The sequence below is a fragment of the Engystomops pustulosus genome, chromosome 3 (genome assembly GCF_040894005.1).
Source record: "Engystomops pustulosus chromosome 3, aEngPut4.maternal, whole genome shotgun sequence".
NCBI lineage: Eukaryota > Metazoa > Chordata > Amphibia > Anura > Leptodactylidae > Engystomops > Engystomops pustulosus.
The window spans coordinates 125,559,767-125,580,596 of NC_092413.1; the positions used below are offsets into that span (position 1 = coordinate 125,559,767).

Below are 20,830 nucleotides of genomic sequence, written 5' to 3' on the forward strand. Positions count from 1 at the left end.
TTCCAAAGTTATGGCATTTTCTGTTCTGAAAGTGTCTGACACTAATATCTGTCAGTCTATGCACTCAGGCTGAGGCCAGTTATCTTGCCCACAGATTCCATGATGCCTTGTGTTCTCTCTCAAAGTAATTTAGCATTAGATCAACTTAGTTTCCCACAAGTAAATCCAGTGAACACTGCACAGTGCACATTACAGGATGTATATGGTGACAGCCTGGCAGCTTCCATCACATGGAGCAACAGGGAACATGTAATAAGTGAAATAAATCATAAGTAAACCAGTTACATGTGGTCTATAGCCTGTGCTGTGTGAGCAGTAAGGGTTAATAGCTTATCTACACAGAGCTGATACTGCCAATGACAAGGTGGGGGAGCGGAGCAGCGAGAAGAGCAGAGACAGACAGAGAAACTTCTGTAGAATCACAGACTGGGATGGAGGGACTGATAGGTACAAGATCTTCCTGTTCCCTAACTATTCAGTACAGGAGACATCTGCATTCAGTGTTCTGTGTGCTTCCAGCTCTGCTACTTTCACTGAAACATGACCTCTTCCCCTGTGAAGAGGGAGCAGCAGCTCCTCCTCTCCTTCAAGGAAACCAGCAAAAACAAAGTGTAAAAAAAGCTACAGACTCATAGGGCTTATCAGCACATAGAGAGGAGGTAGCTATAACAGCAATGATATAATCTGAGGGCTATAGCAAAGAAACTACTGAATATAGGTAACAAAGATAATAGGCAAGGCTGTTTTACATCCCAAGACCTATTCATTTGTGAAAAATAAAAAAGAGTAACTGTAAAGGTTTAAGTGACTTCTGCAAGTTTCCTATCTGAGGGTGGTAAAAAAAGGCATTGTTAGAGGGGAAAATGGACAGCTTCTGAGGGCCTTTTTTGTGACTGTAGTCCAACATGGGGAGAGGGCATAAGAGAACTAAAAGAAAGTGATGGAAAACATAATGTATTTAATAATATAAAAAGGCAGCCTTGAACATTGTGAATCGCCCTGCTGGGATTTTGATTTTGTATTCATGAATGCTATATCAAGGTCCTTTCAGGACAATAGATAAATAGAGATCACATGACCATCCACCTTCAAAAATATGTAACTTTTTCATTTTTCCATGTATCAAGCTGTGTGAGGGCCTTTTTTAACAAAGTGTACTTCTCAGTGATGTTATTTATTTTTCTATACCGTGTACTGGGAACCTGGCAAAAAATCCAAATCTGGTGAAATTGGCAAAAAAAATGCATTGTGGGCTCAGTTTTTACGGTTTTCAGTCCCTCCATCCTCGTCTGTGATTCTACAGCACTCTCTCTGACTCTCTTTTCCCCACAAGCTGCACCCCCTCCTGCACCTTGTACTTGGCACTTTAAGCTCTGTGCAGAGAAGCTATTAACCCTTAGTGTTCACACAGCACAGACTATACAAGTAATGTAACAGTTTACTTCTGATTTATACCACGTATTACATGTTCTATGCTCCTCCATGTGATGAAAACTGCCAGGCTAGTCTCCATTTACATCCTGTATGTACATAATGCAGTGTTCAGTGGATTTACTTGTAGGAATCTCACTGGATTTTATGCTAAATTACTTTGAGAGAAATCAAACGGTATCATGGGATCTGTAGGCAAAGTAAATTGGACTCGGCTTCAGTGCCATTACAGGAACGCTTCACCAATTTTCTATAACTTTGGAAAGAAAAGGGCCACCAGCAAATCGTACTGTTTGTTTTTAAAAGTGGAATCACATAGGAGAATTTTGTATAAGCATATTAACTTTACAGTTATGCTTTAAATAATAATAAAAATTAAGTCACTCAACCTGTCTGGAAAACTCTGCGCTGGGTTGATGACGTGGGTGCCCACAGAGATAGCTCTGAGTGCCACCTTTGGCATATATGCCATAGGTATATCACTGATATAGGGAATAAATGTTGACTATGAGAAAACCCAAGTAGACACAACCTAGTTTCTAGAGAAAATTACTTTGCACATTGGGCCAATTGGTGTTGGAAATAACTTAAAAGAAGTCTACTACTACCACCAAGTGTTATACACTGAGAAACAAAGATACCTTCAAAGTCTTCTATTGTGTCGTTTAGCTCTAGAATAAAAAAAGAACAAAATAAAAATAAAAAACATTGTTAAAGTTAATCATGTTTTTTTCCAGGACAATGATCAAAGTAGATAATATACAGACATTTCGCAATGCGAATACTTTGAAAAGTAAACTATTATATAATATAATTAATTAAAATAACTTGTATCTAAAATATAAATTGTTTCCTTTTATTTATGTTAAGTCCATATCAGAATAACTGTAATTGGAGTCAATGCTACTTCAGGCTAATGTAAAAAATATCCTTGAAATAACCGACAATGAATAGAAGTGAAAAGGTAAAGAAAATGAATAACGGTTGAATATGTACAGTATGTATGAATGAAAAATAACATAGATATAGAAATGATTTAAAAGCAACACATGAAGAAAAAAAATAAACTGGGGCACCATAAAAATGAGTAACATACCAATGAGAAGAAGGAAAGAGTAATCTTCTACAGTTATCTCTTCCCTGAGGATTTTATCTTGATAATCAACTGTAACCATGTCCAAACACATATTCTGTTATAGATAGGGGAGAAAAGGAAGTATTTCAACTAGAGTAAATATGTCATTCAAAACAATACAGAAGGATATTAAAATATCACTGTTTTTTAAGGGTGTGAAGATCTAACCAGATTTTTTTTTTACTCAGTCTACATTGCATGTATTTAAAGAAGACCTGTCACCAAAGTTTCACCCCCAAAACCAATAATGCCTGCTGGTAAAGGGTTACTCTCCTGGTAAAGAACTCTCCATATCACCTAAAGCGTTAGTGAAGTTCTGTAATTACATATGTTTTACTGAAATGCAAATTAGCATACTTTTTTATTAGCAGACTCTTTTATTCAAGATATGATTCTTGTTTCCTCCCAGTGATGCCAGTGAACAACGCCCCCTTATTTCGACAGACAGCTTTGTGTCTCTTCAAATCTCGGGCATTGCCCTGCCTCCTTGTTCCTGATTGACAGGCCTTATTGCCAGGACATGCTGCTGCATGGTACTAGTACTTATGGACCAGTGTAACACCCGTGACTGCTGCGGCTTGCACGCCCGAAACGCGTAGGCCATTTGTCAGCACATCTACTCTCTGTCAATCAGGATGCTTCGCTATGGTCTACCCATATCCACTATGTGATTTTAAGAAGTTTTGGAATTAAAGTTTCATGTTTTTATTCACACCTGGTACGGAATGCGATTCTTCCCTGCAAATCTGACTTTATTCTCATGGTCCCAGAGCAGCAGCCAGCACAGTGGATGTACAGAAGACGGTGAGCGGAAAATTTTATCTTTTTCTGTTGCAGCTGCGCCACAGTCTGATCGTGTGAGACACAATCCCCAGTTAAATATATGTCACAGTGGTGCAAATCCCCAAAATTTTGAAAATCCAATGCGATACGTGGACCCTTCGCAAATAAGCCCCAATATGCAGTAATCTGTTGGATCATTTTGAGGTTAATGGGACTTACTGATTATCTTTAATATTTTTTCTGAAAGAAAAGGTGTTTACGGTGTTACCTTGTTACCTATGTGTCTTACCTACTTTCACAGATAGTGAATTGATGTTTCAGTATAAAGAGATGATGGTCATATTGTTCGACACATTAGCTGCACCATTGGTGCATGTATCAGTCAGGCTTTCACAAAATGTTTTTTCCAAAAAAATTAAATAAAAAATAACATCTCAATCGTTATACAAGTATGCTTTAGGTTAATGTGATAGAAAACACCTTTAAGACTTATTTCAAAGGGAAACCCATCAGGCAATGAACAGTAACTGATACTGTTAGGAGTCTTTTTTTCTAAACAATTGTATGCCTTTTTGGTGCATTTGAATCAAGCAGCCATCACTAATATTTTCATGTCTCCCTGCACACAAAAAGTCAGATGCCCCAGCCTGAGCACAGTGCAGTGGATGGAAGTCCTTGCATCATAGAGTTGCATAATACAATGAGCCCCTGTCTGCCAGCACCTCTGGTCTGTGGGATCTGACTAGCACACGGTCCATTTTCATGGGCCAAACACGTTCATGTGCAGGGGACCTTAGTCTGTGCACGACTTGGGTTTACACACCCAAGAGAACAGTAGTCTGAACCAATAATGAGACAGCAGTTCAGGACAGTCTCTGACTTCATCAGGTTGCATGTCGGTGTTGTAGCAAAAATGTGGACACAGTTCACAACTCTGCCCTTTTGGAGAATAATAACAGATACAATAACAGATACCGTTTCTTATGTACTGACTGTGGAAAAGTGATTAAACGGATAAATCTGTGTAACATCTGCACTTGAAAAGGTATTTAACCTGATCCAGGAATTCCTGATCTTACCCAGATTAAAGACTGATATCATGATTTAAAATCCCAACCTATAAACATGCTGAAGCAGCAAAAAAAAGTATAAGATTCATCACAATGCATAAAGTAAATGTCAACATTTTCCCTTATTTGTGCCCTATATTTGCTTTCCAGCATGTGTGCACAAGCAATAAGGCATCTTATTGGATCTCTGCAAGAGGCTCAATCATAGTTAAAAAGAATTTGGGATTCAAAAGTATTAAATTCCTGGTTGTTATAGTTCTTTTATAATTTGTTACTACATAATCTTACCTTTTGCTTGGTATAAATAACTATAGTCACTGTAGAATCTGTTTGGAACCAGTCATATCTGCAAAAATACATGCATACATGTTAATTAGAAAAAATCATCTAGAAACTGCTTAAAAATAAATTCTTCCAAGTGCAATTTAATCCCTTATGATTAAAGCCAATTGTCGCCTTCCTGACAGAGGCTGTTGAGATTAACATGTTTTTTTTAAAACAATTGAAATTTGAAAAGTTCTCTATTTCCTAAAAATTTCTGCTTTCAGACAGCTAGTCATAACACCAAAACAACTAATTTACTGAATCCTTTAGTTTTTTAATATGATATGAGGCTTAGAACTGATTTTCCCATTTTCATGAAATCACCAAAACTTGAAAGTTCCTTAAGATCGCACATATGAGGGAATTCTAGAAAGGTTATTTCATACCCTACCTGAGGATGCTGCTAGTTAAGTGGGCTAAGAGCTGGTGACAGGTTTCTTTAAAATACTGTATATACTCGAGTATAAGCCAAGACCCCTAATTTTACCACCAAAAACTGGGAAAACCTATTGACTTGAGAATAAGCTGAGGGTGAGAAATGGATTGGTCACAGACCCCCCCCCCCAGTATATAGCCAGCCAGCCCCCTATAGTATACAGCCTGCCCCCAATAGTATACAGCCATCCAAGCCTGCCCCCAGAAGTATACAGCCATCCCAGCCTGCCCCCAGTAGTATACAGCCACCCCAGCCTGCCCCCAGTAGTATACAGCCACTCCAGCCTGCCATCAGTAGTATACAGCCATCCCAGCCTGCCCCCAGTAGTATACAGCCACCCCAGCCTGCCCCCAGTAGTATACAGCCTGCCCCAGTAGTACACAGCCTGCCCACAGGAGTATACAGCACTGTCCAGCCTGCCCCCAGTAGTATACAGCACTGCCCAGCCTGCCCCCAGTAGTATACAGCACAGCCCAGCCTGCCCCCAGTAGTGTAGAGCACAGCCCAGCCTGCCCCCAGTAGTATACAGCACTGCCCAGCCTGCCCCCAGCAGTATACAGCACTGCCCAGATTGCCCCCAGTAGTATACAGCACAGCCCAGCCTGCCCCAGTAGTATACAGCACAGCCCAGCCTGCCCCCAGTAGTGTAGAGCACAGCCCAGCCTGCCCGCAGTAGTATACAGCACAGCCCAGCCTGCCCCCAGTAGTATACAGCACAGCCCAGCCTGCCCCCAGTAGTATACAGCACAGCCCAGCCTGCCCCCAGTAGTTTACAGCACTGCCCAGCCAGCCCCCCGGGAGAGAGCAATGGTGGCGCCCAGCACGATGTACAGAGTACGGGCGCGGAAGCCACAAGAGGACCCGCGCGGTCATCGGGGGAGCAGCGCTGCAGATCGGGGCCACCGGAAGGTGAGTATAAGTTTATTATTTTTAAAGTATTTTTTAATACTTGTGACTCGTGTATAAGCCGAGGGGACATTTTTCAGCACATTTTTTGTGCTGAAAAACTCGGCTTATACACGAGTATATACGGTACTCTGGAGATCCTGAATTGCATATGCTATTAGTGAGTATTTATACACAATCAAAATCCTCGAAAGTAGTACTATTTATAATCATTTATTCATAAGCAATTATGTTTTTCCCCGTTTTAATGCTGTTCTGTGATGATGGGTAATTACTGCCAAATGAATGGCAGGCAGCACCATCATATAAATTATTTACTCCACAGTGGCAAATACACTTCATCAAGCCCTATTAAATCATAACTTCAAATATCCTTGTACATATTCAGTAATGGTCTCTGATTTCAGCATGATTTGCATTGCTTAGTTACAGAAGCCAATAAGTGCCTGCTGTAGAGAATGTGATGATTGTAGTACACCTATAAATGAATTCTACATGTATATCAACTTCCAACAACCAAACATCTGCAACATCCCTAACTTTTTCTTGGGGCCCGGAGACAGCCAGGGCCCAGAATACCGGAGTGGCTGGCGGTTGCGGCCTAGGCGCGCTCATGTCACGGTGCTTGCTATGGGGACCAGAGGGCACTCCCATAGCCTAGCAGGTCTCCAGCAGGTGGTGTGTGCAAGAAATATGGAGGGCGAGGCTGACGTACTGGTTCTCCCTGGGGAAACCCCTTAGTGCCTGTAAGATATGTCCCTGAGTAATGGATGGGGAGCCCGTGGTGGTGATACAGCCGTAACCAGGGATCAGACGTTGTGAAAAATAACTCACGGTTCTTTATTAGAACAACTGCAGGCAACGGGCCAAAACGATCTTGAAACAGATGCTGGATTACTAGATTCCGGATTACTGGATTGGTCATGGAGAGTGGAAGTAAATGCAGGCTGGGATGAAGCTGTGTCCAGATGTGGATGCTGCCACTTGTCCTGGGATTAGCTGTGTGACTGTGCTAGTGGTGCACAGACACTCTCTCTTTTTTTTCTCAGTGTGTGTTCTGGAAGATCTGCTCTCTAGGAGAGCTGGGGCCTAGGAGCTGCTCATGAGGTGAGAGCATGTGCTCAGAAGCAAGGCTCAGGCCTAAGAGCTCAGGAGGTCTGTCCTAAGAGCAGACCTGCGGTAAAAGACCTTTTACTCCTCCCTGTCCAGGGGTTTTGTTAACTCCTGGTCAGGTGGTGGCTAACTCTCCAATCATACTCCAGTTCACATAAAGGAATACAATTGGATGACATATAACACATCTCTTAACCCTTGACTGTACATGCAGTATCTACAGCTGCTGATGCCTGTATTATCCCTAAGGCAAGTTGTGCAGGCTCACCTGCTGGGGAGATACAGATAAAAGCCTCAATCGCCAACACTCCTCTGCCCTTGCGTTGGCAGGGGTGTTCCACATCTATGTCTGTATACATTTACAGACACACACATGCAGATATATTTAACTATTATAACTGAATAGCAACTACAACATATTTCATTTAAGTTCTTCAATTCTGTATTTTTGTATTTATGGCTTCCTCTACAGGGTTATGTACAAACATAGGACAAAAGGCAGGATCAATGACCGCGCTTCTCAGTGTAGAAAAGGTCTTTTATTTGATTGCATGCGAGGACGACGCATTTCGGGAGCGTACCGTTCCCTTCTTCAGGTCCGTATGATTTTAATACAATATTCCATGTGGCCTTGATCTAGCCTGTCCTGGTGGTAAAGGATGTGAAATCTATCCTAGGATGATGTTGTTCCCTGGCAGTATTAGCTTGATTTGTTATGTTAATACTGTAGATGAGATGGTCCTGATCCGTCCTTAGTCCGAGTTCGGCTATTCAAGGAGCGCTGTGCGTGGTGTCTCCTGCAGTAGGGTAAGCAGCGCTCCTTACAGTATTAACATAACAAATCAAGCTAATACTGCCAGGGAACAACATCATCCTAGGATAGATTTCACATCCTTTACCACCAGAACAGGCTAGATCAAGGCCACATGGAATATTGTATTAAAATCATACGGACCTGAAGAAGGGAACGGTACGCTCCCGAAACGCGTCGTCCTCGCATGCAATCAAATAAAAGACCTTTTCTACACTGAGAAGCGCGGTCATTGATCCTGCCTTTTGTCCTATGTTTGTACATTTCCCAATCCCGACCTAACCAGATCGGGAAGCAGGACTACGCAGCTAAACCTCAGTTGACTCATCAATTGATGCTCCTACTACGACCTACATCGAATTTCTTTTTTACACCGAAGTTTCTTTGTTATTTTGATGCGCTGTGTTCTTCCTTTTTACAATCTATCCTATAACTATCTACAGGGTTATAGTATGTTGAGACAATTGTAGACGCACCGTGTTAGCTAGGAAAAATAAAAAACCTCATGTAAATACTTTTGTGTAAAAACTACAAAAGTGCTTAAGGAATGATACCTTTATTGGCTAACCAGAAAAAATATATTTGGTGCAAGCTTTTAGGGCACACAGGCCCCTTCTTCAGGCATGGATACAAATGAAGCACTGAGAGAAAAACACAACATTTGAGGGATGTTACAAGATAATTAGTACATATGGTGAGACTCAATTAAGATAAGACGAGGCAATAAAACAGGAGTTTATATTACACAGAGAAGTGTGATGGGGAGGGGGGTGGCCTAGGATGGCAGGGGTCTGGAGTCAGTCTCTTGTGGGGATTGAAGTGAGTCCATGTAATGAGCCATAAACCCAGGTGCAATATTGAGGCCTTGTGTCAGTGACTGAAAGGTCATCATCAGTTTGAACTCCCAGGTTTTCCTTTCTCTGTTGTCCTTAAAGTCACCTTTCAGTATTAGGACCTTTAAATCCTCACTGTGGCCTGGTCCAGAAAAGTGTTTTCCCACAGATGTCTCCATCCCCTCGCTTATGGTGTGTCTGTGAGAATTCATCCTGCTCTGAAGTTTTTGTTGAGTCTCCCCAATGTACACAACATAAGAGGATCCACAGGAGAATGTACTTGGGATTTTATACTCCTGTTGTGTGTTGGGGATGTGGACTGTGCTCGATGATAGAACACGGTAACAAGTCTTGTATCTTTTGTTGTGGCAGGGAAAAGTGCCTGCCTGTGTTTGTGGTAAGAGGGCACTTCTTACCAGGAGATTCCTCATATTTGGCGGCTGTTTGTAGACAAGGAGGGGTAGATCTGGGAATATGTCCTTTAGCCTGTTGTCCTTATGAAGAATGGCTTGGAGATCTGCTTCAATTTTCTTCAAAATCTTCATTTGGGGGTTGTACATGACCACCAAGGGTACTCTGCACTTGTCCTCTTTCTGTTGGTATTCCAGTAGGCTGCTCCTTGGAATCCTTGTAGCTCTGTGGATCTGTCTATCTATAACCAGCGGGTGATACCCCTGTTGTAAGAATGTTCTTCTTAGTGATAGAAGGTGTCGTTCTTTATCCGGATGTGCTCAGAGAGTGAGGATAGAGAATGACACCTTCTATCACTAAGAACAACACCCTTGGTGGTCATGTACAACCCCCAAATGAAGATCATGAAGAAAATTGCAGCAGATCTCCAAGCCATTCTTCAGAAGGACAACAGGCTAAAGGACATATTCCCAGACCTACCCCTCCTTGCCCACAAACAGCCACCAAACATGAGGAATTTCCTGGTAAGAAGTGCCCTCTCACCTCAAACACAGACAGGTACTTTTCCCTGCCACAACAAAAGATGCAGTACTTGTGCCTATAATCAAGCACAGTCCACACAACAGGAGTATAAAATCTCGGGTACATTTTCCTGTAGATCCTATTATGTTGTGTACATCATACTGTGCATGACGTGTCACAAATGGATGGAGACACCTGTGTAAAAACACTTTTCTGGATCAGGCCACAGCGAGAAAGATTGAAAGGTCCTTAAAGGGAACCTGTCACCAGGAGACCCATTTTTAGCACTCCCCCAGTCCCCACAGAGCATAGTACATACACTGCCAAAGTGTTTTTGTATAAAAAAAAATTGGTTTTACAGAAAAAAAGATATGTTATATTGTACCTTTCATTAGCATCTGCTGTGTGACTAGGCAGTTGCCAAAAGGGAGGGTCTGGAAAGGAGCAGTCCCCCCCCACCCTTGGGGAATAGCTACTCCATGTGACCTTTTCAAATATATGAAAACACCCATCACTGGGCTTAGCGAAGCCCCCTGCTCCTCTACAGCCAATCCCGAGTGTGGGGAGTTATTCATATATCTGAAAAGGTCACATGTTTCCCAAGGGTGGGGGGGGGGAGCTGCTCCTTTCCAGACCCTGCCAGATGCATGAAAAACGCAGTTTGCAATGTTCTTAGTAAAAGTGCCCCATTGTGTCAGCAGTGGTGTATGTGTGACCACCAGAGAATTTTTAATTGGTATCACATATATTTTTCTATTTCCAAAGCTGAGGTGCAGCTTATGGTAAGGTACAACTTATAGTCCTAAAATATGCTAACCCCCTTTAATTTAAATTGAATCTGGAACATGTAACAAAATAAAACTAAGATACCAACCTTGGTTTAAATACATTATCAACGTCTTCTGAAACACTGCTTGGAAGAGTGCCTAAATAAAAGCAACATAGACATTAAATAGCATGGCTTAAAAGCAAGTCAGAATAAACTTGGTTAGAAGTACAATATAGAAGCGAACTCTGAAATTACTGAAAAATTTTACGAAGAATATTGGAAATTTAAAGGGATCCTGTCAGCATGTTGTTAATAAAACAAACAAACTGCCCCTCAGGTAAAATCTGAAATATGATTTCTAGCATTCCCTCTTTATCTCTTACTTATTAAAAAATTGCCTTGAAAGTCATAAACTATAAAAAAAAAAACAATCACCCCCTTTCCCCAGAATGCAAATTTAAATAAAGAAAATGTTTTAAATATCACGCTGTCCAAAAAAATGCAATCTATTAATATATACAAAAATTATTTTCCCATATGGTGAAGCATATCAGGGAGAAATAATGAATCCAACTTACTGAATCTCTGGTTTTAGTTTACAGAGGGCTTGTTATCTGCAGCACATTGTGGCCCAGATGTATCAAAATTGAGGCAAATTGCACTTATCAACTTGGTATCCTCTCATTTTTCTATGATGTTATGGAGCTGAGAATTTTGGGTGTAATTTTATGAAAATCGCTAAAACTTTTATTTACTGGGACCTGCTCAACTTTCAAGTGAATTTGAAAGGCCTAAATAATAGTAAATCCCACTAAATTACCCCATTATAGAAACTACGACCCTCAACAAATTAAAAACCAGCCCGAGTGATCGCTAAGATGTACATGTCAGGATGTGGAAACAGACCGCATTTCCTGATGTACATGTACGTTTTATGGCATTAAGGCAGTGATGGCGAACCTTTAAGCGACTGAGTGCCCAAACTGCAACCCAAAACCCCCCTTATTTATCGCGAGGTGTCAACCAAAAATTAAAGCAGTAACTTATTGCTCCCTGTTCAACAACTTTCAATCACATTGGCCTCCTGAGGACAGCAACACAGTAGAAAGATGGAAAATTTTCATCATTTTAGCTTCTTTCCAGTTTCCCTCTGTACATAGATAATCGTGGGGCCAGCAAGAGGTCCTCCAAAAATAATTTGACCCTGTCTAATTCTCCCTCTTCCTACAGTCCCAAGTAGCGAAGTATCAAAATATGACTGAAAGCATTGAGTCCTGTCTGGTGTGCTGGGGCGATGGGCCGGGTGCCCACAGAAAGGGCTCTGAGTGCCGCCTCTGGCACCCGTGCCATAGGTTCGCCACCACTGCATTAAGGGGTTAAAGTTAAGCAGTATCACAGTATGGCCCTTGGACCAATAAATGTTGCTCACCCCAGGCCTAAATCCTTAAATCAGGAATAGAATAGACATTTAAAGGAAATTTCAAAATTTTTATAATTTATATGTTTGTGGTGTTGGTCCATTTTATCACAATTCCGACACAAAATTGTCACCGACTCCACATTTGGAGTTTGAAGAAGGTGCTAATCAAATAAAACTTCTGTCTTACAAAGACACTGCATTAGGAACACTGCAACAGTCAGGCTGCTGGGGACGGAGAGTAGGCCCAACCACCAGCTCTTGGTCCGGCACTGGTCTGGGTATGTTGGGTGCTGTATTTCTACACTCATCTAGATTCTGCGTTCACACATTTGCCCACATTTTTTTAAAGTGTTTGCATCAGTTCTCTGTTATACTTTGCACTGAAAAGAACATGCAAACTGCTTTCACATGTATTTATAAAGTGCACCAGTACTGTGTTGCGGCTGCACTATGTCCACAATGGCAAAAAATTCTGCACCTAAAGGGGTGTTCCAGTGCCGATTTGGGCTGTATGCACATTTATTTTAGCGACTTGACAGAATTGTGTTCCAAGCTGTATGTTAAAAAGTGCACCAGAAAAACATTTGCACACTTTTCAAGCGGGGCAGGGTGCACCACATTAATGAATACCGTTCGCCAGTATTCAATAATCTGGCGCACCCTTGTACATTAGTAAAGTATAAAAAAGAGAATATTCAACGGCTCACCTCCATCCTACAGGACATCATGCTATGGAATGTGTCCGGACCCCGAAATTTGATACTTGAACCAAAATCAAGCCATGAGTGCTCAGAATACTCAAAATGCGCAGTTTTTTTTTTTTGTTTTTTTTTTTTTGCTCAAGCGTGGTGATGCCACATACGTTATCTGCTTTTATCATACAAATAAAGACTAGAGACAGAAGACATCTAGTGCTAGAGTGAATCACATTTCTTTGGTTCAAGTATCACATTAGTGAGGTAAACTGAACATAGTGCAGTTTGCACTACTTTTGATAAATCTGAGCCATATATCAAAACTAGTACAAACTAGTAGAGGGTTGTTGGACACGGTTCATCTGCGACACAAAACTGGTGCAAACACCTCTTAAATACATGTGCAAGCAGTTTGCACATTCATTCTAGTGGAAAGACAGGCAGAAACCTGGTGCAAACACTTTAATAAATGTGGGCCATTGCCTTTACATTCTGTGAAAATTCAGTTAACATAACGTTTATCCCGAAGTTACATAAACATGTTATGAAGATGTTATGTAAACGGGATGTAAATTGGCATGACAAATTGGCACTAGTAGAGGTCTAAATAACAAACTTGAAATCTGATACTTGTTTTTGACTAGCTTCTGAATCCAACAATGGACTAGGTTTTCTCTATCCTCAATTTATCCACAAACAAAATACATTATTTAAAACGGAAAACTGTGTAGTAAATTAATAAAGTTCTGCTTCCAAAGATACATATTAAGGTAAAAATTAATGATTATAGATTTTCATGGAGTGTTCAATCTGTGAACAGTGTTACCTGATGCTCCAATAGTCATCATACAGTATGTACATCCCATCTTTCAAAGCGCAGTTTTTTTTTCTTTAGCATGCTAAACGTGATCTTTACAAATAGCATACTGACCATTTGTCTATGTGCCCATTTGCATGTCTTTTTTACAACGGACCTACGGTCCTATAGAGAAAAGTTTGGAGCATGCAGTTTTTTTGTTTTATATTTACAGACCACAAACTTCAATAGTAGTCAATGTTCCTGCAAAACAAACAAACGTGTGCAGTCTGTTTTTCACTCAGATTATGTCCGTAGAAACGTGTGTTTTGCAATTAAAAAAAAAAAATAATTCTTTTTTGAGAAAAAAAAAAGGATAAATAAAATATTGACGCAAAAAAAAACCCTGACACACTGGTGAGAACTGTGTATTTCCAAGAAACAGAAGGATCAAGTGCTCAGCAGGATATCATATAGTTATATTACCAAATCTGACAGCAAAAAATTGTCCATATAAGAGCATTATTAAAACTTAACTTTTATTCATCAAATGGGAAAATGAAGGGTCGTGTTATTGAAGCTCCATGACATCTATACACGCTCTTTAATACTATATATTAGCAACATCTGGCTACCTACCTAGCAACTGACCTACCCTGTGTTTTTAATGAGCATATCTCCCTATTATAAGCATGAATTGTGTGCTATTTATCGCATTTAATGAATAAAAGTTAGGTTTTAATAATGCTCAGATATGGACAATTTTGAGCTGTCAAGGGGCAGATTTCCAAGAAAGGTGAACAGCCTAGAAGTATGACCTATCACTGGTCTCCAAGGTTGTCCCCGACCAGGGGTGTAACTACAGTAACAGCAATGGCCTCTGACAACCTCCTTGGATATAAAGAATGTGTGTATTAGTGTATTAATGCATATTTGTGCATGTTTTATGTGTAAAAAAGCATGTATCTCAGCACTAATCTAGGATTCAATGTTTCTGAAAATAGTGGAAATGCTAACAGTATTCGGGTGTCTGTCCTGAACGAAAAAATATTACAAATAGAAATGATAAAAATCATAACGTCATAATGGTATTGTAAGCTGCAGGATCTGAGGATGCCGAGCAAGAGCAAATCGACTCCATGGCTAGAACTGTGTCATCTACAATCTAAACCTCCATGAACTGCGCTTGACCCGCTGACATCCCAATATCAACCAAAGAGTGAGTTGCTCATATAATGCTGATCAAATGACATTGCTATGTGAGACTGCTATATGTCATCGTTCATAACCAATCTATATGACATTACTATATGACATTTTTTACAGTCATATCATTATGTTCTTTGTACATATATTTAATACTTTTGCAACATTGTATGAGATCATCTGTCGTTGGAAGAACCTTGGACTCTGTTTGAAACCAACAATTTGGGCATTTACAAAAAATACTGTTTAAGGAGACATATACTGTATAAAGAGACATATAATGCAAAAAAAGTCTAAATCATAACACAAACCCCACATATATAATATCACCGTGTCCGTAACAACCCATTGAAAAAAGGTAGTAATTATTGAACCTGTACAATGAACGCTGTAGAAAAAAAAAAAAAGTAAAAAACCCGCCAAAAATGAGGATTTCATCCCACAAAAAAATGCAATAAAAAGTGATTAAAAACCATATGTACTGCAGAATGATACTCTTGCAAAGTACAACATGCCCCACAAAAAAAACAAGCCATCAACCAGCTCTGTAGCCAAAAAAGTAAAAATGTTATGCCATGGAAGACGGTGATGCAAAAATGATGGATTTTTCCCACATTACGGTTTTGTTTGGCAAATTTAGTAAAACATAAGAAAAAATATAAATTTCTGGTATCCCTGTAATCGTATCAACCCATAGAATAAATATAACATGATTATTAGGCTATACGGTGAACAAAAAAAAAAAGTTAAAAATCCAGTACAGAATTGATGCTTTTCTACTACTACAAAAAAAAAGTTCATAAATTTTCAACAATGGGGGATACCAACCCCAAAATGGTAACACTGGAAAAAGCATCTCAAACCACAATAAAAAATTTTTTTTATAGCCTACAAAAGGCGACAATGAGAAAACTAAAATCCAGACAGCTGCATGTCCCTCCTTCCCTCCTGCGCCTCGCTGAGCACCCATAAAACAAGTAACGTCCATGTGTGGGGAGTCTCTGTACTTGGGAGAAATTGCATAACAAATTTTAAGATGGGGTTTTCTTTTTATCTTTTGTGATGTCTGTGAATAAGATAATAAGCCGACCTTACGAACCCCTATGGGGCGTATCACCTACTAACACCATGATAATGATGAACCAAAACACTGATCAAAACAATGTGCTTGCTGTGTTGTTTGCCTGTTTGTTGTACTGCAAGTTGCTGCCAGGGAGGATAGCACAAAATAGGTAATAGGTTCCCTTTGAGGGGGATTTTTAAAATTTTAGGAATTTGAAACCCCACAATCCCTTCAAAATATGGCAGCCCTGGATGTCTTCCACATGGGCTGTTGACCCCCCCCCCCCCCAATTGGTCTGTAAGAATTTTCTAATCCCAGACTTTCCATAAAGTGGAAAAAATAACTCCCTGCAAGTGTTCTTTGTTTTCTCTTCCTTTTTGCTTTAGTTAATATTTATTTCTGATTATTCATTTGAATATATATTTCTAAATGAACAAGCAACTTGTAGAGATAGCTGGTATATACGTATAGCTACTTTATCATGCTTTAATTTGTTAAAATCAATGAAAAAACTATTGAAACAGAAAATTTTAGTAATCAAAGTAAACTTAAAAAAAGGTTCCTTTCTCAACTAACCATTCAGGAGTGTTTTTTCCTGGTTTTCAGCCGACATCAAACCTATTAAGTAATAATAAAGAAGGGGTAGTTATAGTTTGTGGAGTTAACGAATAACAATAGAAGCACCAAACACTGGACAAAAATTGGTGATGCAATGGCATTTAGTATTTGAAGATTAAATACAAATTTTCCTAAGGATTCACAAAAGATGCCTGCATACATCCGCCACGATGGATAGGAGGAGGGGGAACCCTCCCCTTTCCATAGAGATGCACGGCGTATGGGCTGTGACAAGGGGAAAGACAGGACATGTCCTATCTGTTTCCCGTGCACGCACCGTATCGCTGCGTGCGACCACTGCTGCCTATGGGGGACATATGTACAGCCGTAAGCTTGCAGCCGTACATACATCGCCCATACATTGGTCTGAGTGCAGCCACAACCTGTAAGAACTACTCCTTTTGGTTGAACGTCATAATATCCCAAATTTGCTGTTAAGATATTTATTATGCAATAATATTAGGTACGTCCAATCTCCATTCTGGGAAGCCCTTGAGAAATTTATCAGAAAAAAAAAATCTTTAGCACTGGGAGATAAGATAGTAAAAAGGGGAGTTTAAAAAAAGGTACTCTCATTGCCTGGCTCACTGTTTGTGTTGTGCAGCTTTCCAGTCTGTTTCCACTCTGGCTGGAAGTGTCAACCACCGATACATGGTGAACATGCTGGTGCACCATGTTGCAGTTGCAGCAGAAAACTGTTCCAGTCAGAACCACTGTGGATTGTTCCCTGCAGGGATTCCACAGCAATTCTGCAAAATGAGTCCTGGGTTAAAAGAGATTTTGTTCTTGGTGGTAAACCAATGTCATTTGTTAATAAATGTACACATATTATACAGTTTCTGAAGTTGGTTATACCTCATATGATAGCAATTACACATTTGTATGTGCTTGCAGCTCTCATGTCCCAATTCAGTAAATTCAGTGGAGATTGAAGGTCAAGCAGTTTCTTTGAAGCATCATTCTGGTTAGCACTAGGGAAACAAAGTACCTGGTGCATCAATTCTTGAAGATGGTTCGACAGCAGTGGGAGCTATGAATGTGTACCAGGAGGTTTTCCCATGAAAAAAACAGCAGTGCAAGCAGCTAACATAATGCCTACCCTGCACCACACCAATAGCTGAACTGCTTCAAACACATTCACAGCAGACAGCTGCCCCACTTCTGTTAAACCACCTCCACCAGCTACTAGTGGACATCCCTGGAAAGAATAATGCTTCAAACAGAGAAACTGTTCGACCTTGAACCTCTACTGAATTGGGACATAAGAGCTTCAAGCCAAATTTTTCCTTAGAGGGGTTGTCTGACTGTTTTCAAAATTCTGCAGTCGGCTGGGAAGGGATTTGTAAAAAGACAAAGCTGTACTCACCTCCTCCGTCGCTCCCACAGTCCCGTCGAACACCACACAGCGTTCTAAGTCATGAGCCTGCCTCCTTAGCTATCAAAATGCCACAATTGCAGCAGTTAAACTATCTTGAATGCAGAATGCACAATTCAGGGCAGATGGAGCAGGGGCTAGGCCAGCAATGTGAGCAATGGGGCCACGTGAAAATTTGGAATGGTCTTAGAGATCTGGACTAATATACTTAACTCAGTTCTAACCAATACCTATAAACTGTATTATATATAAATACTTATAAATAAATACATATACATACACTTCTACTTCAAATACTTCTATATACTACTGGCACTAATAACTTTTTCATACTTTGGTGTAGGAGTTATGGGTGGTGTCATTTTTTGCGACTTGTGGTGAAGTTTTCAATGCTACCATTTTTAGGACTGTACAACCTTTTGATCACTTTTTATAGATTTTTTAGTATTTTTCAAAATGTGCCATTTTCGACTTTAGGCACTATTTTCTGTTATGGGGTTAAATGCAGTGGAAAACCGTTATTATATTTTGATAGATCGGGCATTTTCGGACGTGGTGATACCTAATGTATTTGTGATTTTCACTGTTTATTTATATTCATATCAGTTCTAGGGAAAGGGGGGTGATTTGAATTTTTACGTTTTTTTTTTTTTTTTTTACTTTTACTATATTTCAGACTCCCTAGGGTACTTTAACCCTAGGCCAGTGATGGCGAACCTTTTAGAGGCAGAGTGCCCAAACTACAACCAAAATCCACTTATTTACCATGAAGTGCCAACATGGCATTTCAAGCAGTAACTTATTGCTACCTGTTCTTCAACAACATTCAATTGTATTGGCTCTTAAAGCCACCAATAGAGTTGAAAGAAGGAGGGCAAATTCAGACCATCATTGTAGCTTTTCTCCAGGAAGAATGGTGAGTCCAGCAGAAGGACCTCCAAAGACAATGCAGTTCTGTCCACTGACCTCACTTTTCCCACAGTTCAAACAGCCAATGAAATGTCGCTTTAAAATAGCTCTGAGAGCAGCATCTCTTAAGTTGCTTGGGACTGCAGGAAGATTTGGTGGATTTGTAGCTGTTTGGTGAAATTGGGACAATGGCCTGAGTGCCCACAGAAATGGCTCTGAGTGCCACCTCTGGCACCCGTGCCATAGGTTCGCCACCACTGCCCTAGGCTGTCCAATTGTTCCTACCATATACTGCCATACTGTATGGCAGTATATGGGAATTTTCCTCCTCATTCATTACCATGTGCTGATAGCACATTATAATGAAAGGGTTAAAAAGAGACAGCCTCGGGTCATTGGAAAGATGGTGGCGCCCATGCTTTGCTGGCAGCGATGTGCGGCTTAACACCCGCAATCAGCCCGTGAGCCCTCTCCATGCACCCGCAGCCGACCTGTGACGGGCTATTACATCATGGGTCGTGAAAGGGTTAAGGAAGCGAGAGGATTTGCTCAACAGGCACGCTTGCGCCCGAGTGAAGCTGTTCTCTTTATTCAGAATGTAATTTATTGATTGGTACCCTAGGAACGGTCCATAGGACTAACCTCCCCATGCACAGCTCCACAGAAAAGATGAACGACCGTCAGGCCGCCCAGAGACAACCGGTGAATAATTTTTAGGAAAATCTGTCAGCTTCTAGGACGGAAGATTTTTAGATTTCGCTATTTTTTCATGCTAGTTAAACATACTAAATTCTTCTGTGTATTTTTTATATGGTTACAGGTTAACCCGATGAACTACAGACAGTCCCCGGGTTACATACAAGATAGGGTCTGTAGGTTTGTTCTTAAGTCGAATTTGTATGCAAGTCAGAACTGTATATTTTATCATTGTAATTCCAGCCAGAACTTTTTTGGTCTCTGTGACAATTGGATTTTAAAAAAGTTGGGTTGTCATAAGAATCAGGATTAACAATAATTCTTAATTACAGACACCTGTGATACCTGTTATAGCTGTTTATTGTAGCCTAGGCCTAAAGTACAATAAATTACCAATATCCAGTGGTCCGTTTGTAACTAGGGGTCGTATGTAAGTCGAGTGTTCTTAAGTAGGGGACCGCCTGTAGTTCTGTTGTTACGATATTAACACTTATAATGTATGAAATTTATATGATTTGCATATTCCAGTCTAAATAAATAGTGTGAAGGTAAAACCTTCATTTAGACCAGACTGACTTAAACTTTTTTAAATCGGTAGATCCACCTTGCTTCTAGTTGCATTAATTGGCTATCTAGATTCCCTTTTCTCGGGCCAGTCTTCAAAGTGTCAATACCCCAGAATTTCAGATTACCCCATTACAAGATATGACAGTATGTTTTAAACATATACCGTATTTTTTGCCCTATAGGGCGCACCGGACTATAAGGCGCATTAGTCCGATGCGTCTTATATATGTAATAATTACATATATAAGGCGCATCGGACTATAAGGCGCAGGGTCCGGGGGCGTGGCGGAGGTCCGGGGGCGTGGCGGAGACCCGACGGGGCGCGACGCCGAGACGCGACGGGGAACGCGGGGAAGGTGAGCGGGGAAGGTGAGGGGGAGGTGGAGGAGGGCAGCGGACCATACTTACATAGGTCCCCGCTACCGGAGACAGCAGATCTCCAGCGGGAACTGCAGACCACGCGGCAGAAGTTGTTCGTGCCGCATGGTCTGCAGTTCCCGCTGGAGATCTGCTGTCTCCGGTCTCCGGTAGCGGGGACCTATGTAAGTATGGTCCGCTGCCCAGTGCCATACATAGGGCGCACCGGACTATAAGGCGCACTTTGGATTTCCACGGAAATCCAATGCTTTTAAGTGCGCCTTATAGTCCGGAAAATACGGTACGTATATGTTTTGCCAAAGATTTATCTTTTCCTGTTTTGGTGGCACTTAGGTGTGACTAGATCCTTTTTTTTTTTTTATTTGTCTTACCGACATAAAACTTGGGACAACTACACTTTGTTACATAGGCTACATTTGCAGTCTTGCAATGTATAAATTAAATATAAATATACAAATTAAATATAAATTTTCGTATATGTTTGATTATCTGGTGGATTGAGCAAGAAAATAAATAGAATGGTTAGCTGCTGTATTTAAGGTGAGTGTTTTCAACTGGGGATA

The 20,830-nt window shown here is 40.6% G+C and overlaps 1 protein-coding gene across 2 annotated transcripts in view; it reads right to left on the reverse strand.

Moving 5' to 3' along the window:
• CYB5R4 (cytochrome b5 reductase 4) overlaps positions 1–20,830 on the reverse strand; it is a 142,554-nt gene that overhangs the window by 42,185 nt on the left and 79,539 nt on the right. For both annotated transcript variants that reach the window (XM_072142027.1, XM_072142026.1), the window contains 5 exons: positions 16,301–16,342; positions 10,650–10,701; positions 4,708–4,765; positions 2,528–2,621; positions 2,073–2,102 (listed from right to left, as the gene is read on the reverse strand). In XM_072142027.1, the coding sequence (XP_071998128.1) occupies positions 2,073–2,102; positions 2,528–2,621; positions 4,708–4,765; positions 10,650–10,701; positions 16,301–16,342 (276 nt within the window). The remainder of the gene's footprint in view (positions 1–2,072; positions 2,103–2,527; positions 2,622–4,707; positions 4,766–10,649; positions 10,702–16,300; positions 16,343–20,830) is intronic.